At 54.8% G+C, this 5745-nt stretch overlaps 1 protein-coding gene across 1 annotated transcript in view; it reads left to right on the top strand.

Moving 5' to 3' along the window:
* Window positions 1-2596: 2596 nt before the first annotated feature.
* The window catches only part of LOC106818374 (dimethylaniline monooxygenase [N-oxide-forming] 5-like), a 9196-nt gene continuing 6047 nt past the window's right edge, over window positions 2597-5745 (top strand). The window contains exon 1 of the mRNA XM_014823090.1: window positions 2597-3908. Coding sequence (XP_014678576.1) covers window positions 3329-3908 — 580 coding nt within the window. The 5' untranslated portion in view covers window positions 2597-3328. The remainder of the gene's footprint in view (window positions 3909-5745) is intronic.

Genomic DNA, 5745 nt, shown 5'->3' on the forward strand with positions numbered 1-5745 from the left:
TCTCTCTCTCTCTCTCTCTCTCTCTCTCTCTCTCTCTCTGTCTAGGATCTCGTAATGTTAAAAGGAAATTTGCTATGGTTTTTCGTTCGCGTAACTTTACAATGTTCTGCCAACGGTCTACGAGTCAAAGTTAATGTTAAGACTCATTTTGGTTTCTGAGAAAGGGCTCCATGTGTGTAACTCGCAGCTACTATCGCGCTAATGATGTCATAAAACTTCTGCTATATAAAAGTTTCTTCACTAGTTCTGCGGCTACTTATAAAAACAGACGCCCATGCTCACGCACGCTCACGCACGCTCACACACACACACACACACACGCACGCACGCACACACGCACGCACACGCACACACACGCGCGCGCGCACGCACGCACTCACGCACACACGCACACACACACACACACACTCACACACACACACACACACACGCACGCACACACACACACACACGCACACACACACACACACACACGAACGCTACGCACGCACAACAATGACACACACTATGCCCACGACACACGCACGTAGTCACATGGGCCAGGCCACGCACCGCAAGGCACTACACGCACACACACATACGCACGTGGTACACTGCACGGCTTTCTACGCACCACGTATCGCGCAGTCAGTAACACAGGCAGTCACTACGGTGTAGGGAAAGGAATGTGCGTCAGCAGCAATTAACGCTGGTACGTTGCCTAGCAGCTTCGCACGCGCGCGCGATGGCTGGCACACACACGCACACATTATAACATTGATGTTCGTCGTTGTGTGGCGCTGCTCAAATTACACGCAGAAAAACCCACGAAACGCCGAGAGAGGGCGAGTCCTGCACACGACACCAATTATCATAAATAAATATATAGAATACATAAATGAATAAATAAAATAAATATAGATGAATTTTATAAATATATATATATATCATATATAATATAATAGTATACTATATAACATCTTACCGCAGTATGTTTAATATATTTAGTATACGGCACACACACCGCACGCCACGAACGCCGCGCGACACGCCGCTGCACGCATATTCCCCCACACACCATTAATAAATAAATATAACATAAATAAATATATGATATATATATATACACTATGTTATAGTAAATTTATATATTTAATATTTATGTATCACATTGCGTTGTGTGCAACAGCTGCCCACGCGTTCAGGCCTTGCCATCGCCATCGTTTTTCCCCCCGGGGCGGCCCGCGGGAGGCCCCACCGTCACCGCCAGCGACAGCAGTACGTCACTCCGTCCACTCGCTCGCTGTTCCTATTTTCATTTTTCGTATTTCAGCTTATTCTTCATCATCGTCATATTACGTTTAGTTATTCGTCATCATCATCGTGTTCTTAGCTCATCATCATCATCGGTCTCTCCTGCCGCCACCTTTTTAGGAGGCGCCGCTCAGTCTAGGCGTCGTCACCGTCTATTGTCACATAAACGGTTGGGGGTGGTAGGTTTCATTATACTTGGAGGTGTTACGGTGGTGATGCTTTTTCGTCGGGTCGTGGGATTTTCCCTCCGCCGCCTCATCTTCTTCCGGTCTCCTCCGCTGTGGCGTTTCCTTCCACTCCGTCTTTTTCTCCTCCGCCGCCTCCTCCTTCTCTCTCCTCCGTCTCCTCCCGGGTCCGGCGCGGCTCCTTCCACTCCTTCCTCCTCCTCCGCCGCCTCCTCCCATCTCTCCTCGGCTCCTCCGCCTCCCTCCTTCCCACTCCTTCCGTCCTCCTCGCTGGTGCGTGGCCTCCAGTCAAGGGGCTCCCGAGCACGGTCCAGTGGGGGTGCGGCCGCTGGGGGAGCATCGAGCCCCGGACGTGCTGACAAGGAGCACCGGCGGTGTGACTCCACCGCCTCTGCTCCCTTCAGAGTGGGCCCGCTCTCCTCCACTGGTGCTCTCTGTGCGCGGCGTCTCCCCCTCGCATTGCCGCCTCCTTCCCATTCCTGCCACCTCCTCCGCCGCCTCCTCGCCATCTCTCTCCTCCGGCTCCGCCCTGGGGCCCGGCCTGCCTCCTCCCACTCGCTTCCGTCCTTCGCTTGCCGCCTGCCTCCTCCTCCTCCGCCGCCTCCTCCATCTCTCTCCTCCGTCTCCCCCTCCGCCTCCTCCTCCCACTCCTTCCTCCTCCTCCGCCGCCTCCTCCATCTCTCTCCTCCGTCTCCCCCTCCGCCTCCTCCTCCCACTCCTTCCTCCTCCTCCGTCTCTCTCTTCCGCCTCCTCCTCCGTCTCTCCCTCCGCCTCCTCCTCCCACTCCTTCCTCCGCCTTCTCCTCCGTCTCCTTCCTTTCCCCCGCTCCCGCCTTCTCCTCCGTCTTCTCCTCTCCCGCCTCCTCCTCCGTCACCGCGGCACGTGCTAGCGCGCATCTCTCGCACCCTCCTCCCCCTCCCCCCGCGCGCCACCACCACCTTCCTTCCTTCACAGCTTCCCCAGCAGCAGCTGACAGCCGCGCGGCATTCCCACGCGCCTCCTCTCACATGACCACGGAGGTGTGACCGTGACGTAGCGCGTGACGTCACGCGGAGATATGCATAAGCGGTGGCGGGCGGCAGGCACGGCAGTACAGAGCTAGCGACGATAAGAGCAGACGATTCAAGCAGGCGCGCGGGCCAGCGTCACACACCGTTACACATCTACCTACCTACCTACCTAACTATCTATCTATCTATCTATCTAGCTCTATTTATCTATCTATCTCTCGCTCTGTCTTACTGAGATCCGAGTGGACGGAGATTCAGTGTTTGCGTACGTGCATCGGTATACACTCTGTGGGGCAGCGTGCTTATAGCTGTGCGAGAGAGAGAGAGGAGAGAAGAAGAAGAAAAAGCAGAAGAAGAAGTAGTAGAAGAAGGAGGAGGAGAAGAAGAAGAAGAAGAAGAAGAAGAAGAAGTAGTAGTAGTAGAAGAAGAAGAAGAAGAAGAAGAAGAAGAAGAAGAAGAAGAAGTAGTAGAAGAAGTAGAAGAAGAAGAAGAATCTACGGAGAAGAACAGATCGTAAGAGATTGTGTTTTGAGAACAGTTTCGCATCGGTCGACGATCTCTGTATCTGAGCAGCAGCAGCGGACGTCTCATCCCTAGAACTTCTTCCCTGTTTCCGGAGATTCCTTCATGCTCCATGTGCGCGGGGGAGATCCCATGTCTACCGGTGCCATCATGAGAAGCTACCTCTCCGTATAAGAACCCCGACCATCGTCAACATCACCGTCAACGCCACGACGAAACCAACGAGTGAACTTTTTGCCAGCACCGACCGACGCCACTAGCAGCAGCATCACCGACCGCAGCAACCGTAGCAACAGCAGCAGCAGCGTCAGCGTCGGCATGACGACGGCACGCAAGCGTATCGCCATCATCGGCGGCGGCAGCAGTGGATTGACGGCGATCAAATCCTGCGTCGAGCAGGGACTCGAACCCGTCTGCTTCGAACGTGACGGCGACGTCGGCGGCCTGTGGCGCTACAAGGACGACGCCGACGCCGCGAGCGTCTACCGCTCGTGCGTCTTCAACACGAGTAAGGAGCTGACAGGTTTCAGCGACTTCCCCGTGCCTGCAGATTACCCTCCCTTCCTGTCGCACGCCTTCTTCCTACGCTACCTCCGACTCTACGCCAAAGCGTTCGACCTGATGCGTCACATCCGGTTCAACGTCGCCGTCGTCGGCGTGCGTCCGGCGGTCGACTACGAGACGACGGGCCGCTGGACGGTCGCGTATCGGCGACGCGGCGACGATGACGCAGACTGCGTCGTCGAGACGTATGACGGCGTCATGCTGTGCACGGGTCATCACTGGAACCCGCACGTGCCCACGTTCGACGGTCTGGACATGTTCGCAGGCAGCGTGCTGCACTCGCACGCTTACCGCACGGGCAAGGACATGATGGGCAAGCGTATACTGATTATAGGTAAGCACGCACGCACGCACGCACGCGCACGCACGCGCACACGCACGCACACACACACACGCACGCACGCACGCACACACACACACGCACGCACGCCTACCGCAGGGGCACTCATACACGCACACACGCACGCACACATGCACACACACGCACACATGCACATACACGCACACACACATGCACGCACGCACGCACGCACGCACACACACACGCACGCACGCACGCTTACCGCACGGGCACGCACACACGCACGCACACATGCACACACACGCACGCGCACGCACACACACACACGCATGCACGCACACACACATACACACACATGCACGCGCGCACACACACACATGCTAGCTAAGCTACACACGAATATCTTAAGATAGATACACACACGTGCGCTGCGAAAGGGAATGCCCACGGGCTGGGGCTGGGGGGGGGGAGATACGCGATTCTTGGCTGCTTGCCAACTCTGGCGGCCCCGTAGTTCAGCGGCAGCGGTAGCGGTAGTGTGTCTATCAGCGCTAACGCTCGTCTGCTTCTGTGCTGAGATGCCGCGCCGCCCGCCTGCCACACTGAACCGGCATCCCCCGCGCCGCTAGCTGCCTCCGCTTCCTCTTCCTCTTCCTCCTCCTCCTCCTCCTCCTCCTCTTCCTCCTCCTCCTTCTCCTCCTCCTCTTCCTCCTCCTCCGAGGATATTGTAGAGTAATAGTAGTTAGTAGTAGTAATAGTAATAGTAGTATAGTAGTAGTAGTAGTAGTATAGTAAGTAGTATAGTAGTAAGTAGTAGTAGCAGTTAGTGTATGTATTCGCGTATATGTGTGTGCGTGGCGGTGTGGTGTGTGCGTCGCGCGGTGTGTGAGCGCGGGGGGGGGTATATGTACGCATCTATCACGCTACACTCATCCGTAGAGGTCGCTGCGCACTCACCTGTGCTTCGGTTTGATGCCGTACATGTCGTGAGAGAAGGTGATGTTGGCCATCCACTCGACCAGCCACTGCAGCACGCTGCGTGGCAGTGCGAACGCTATGCGACTGTTCGCCAGCACGTCAGTCGGATACGAACGGTCCTTTCTTGCCGACGACCCCACGCTCCTCGCCGCGTGCTCAGATACACTGCAGAAAAGCAATCAACAGTGTGACGGCGGGGGATCAAATGCACAGACGTGTCGACAGATGAAACCGAATATTTGTGCTGATTATTTCGCTAGTTTTTTTCTTCTGGCGAGTAGGTTACGGTTAGATACGTATGCGAATTAAATGAGTTATCACTGTTTTATGCATTTATAGTAACTGTTTTGATAGCTACTTTACTATTATTGTTTATTACTTTAAGTTAAGCGGTAATGTATATGTCAGAGTGAGCGAGTGACTACATCGGGCTAAATAGCCACACGACCCTGCTTGACCAATATGATTTAGACAGTCGTATGCTTGCCCATTATTGTTCCAGTTTGACCCTACAGATGGCGTGAGGATCGACTTACCTGGTCAGCCACGTGACTTAGCTCAACGGCAATGTCTACGGCCGAGTTTCCGAATCCTAAACGTAAACAACAACAACAATAACAACATTGTTAGTGTGATCATAGAAGAGGGGAAGGAGGTGGGAGGAGAGGAAAGGAGGAGGAGGAGGAGAGGAGAAAGAGGCAGGAGGCGGAGGAGGAAGGAGGAGTTGAAGAAGGAGAAGGAGGAAGAGAGGAGAGAGGAGAGGAGGAGGAGAGAGGAGGAGGAAGTGGCGGATCCGGAGAAGGAAGAGGAGTGAAGAAGGAGAGGAGGAAATGAGGAAAGAGGCAGGAGGAGGAGGAGGATGAGGAAGGAGGGGGAGGAAGGAGAAAAAAAG

Source organism: Priapulus caudatus, unplaced genomic scaffold (assembly GCF_000485595.1).
Source record: "Priapulus caudatus unplaced genomic scaffold, Priapulus_caudatus-5.0.1 Scaffold2194, whole genome shotgun sequence".
In the NCBI taxonomy this organism is placed as follows: Eukaryota; Metazoa; Priapulida; class Priapulimorpha; order Priapulimorphida; family Priapulidae; genus Priapulus; species Priapulus caudatus.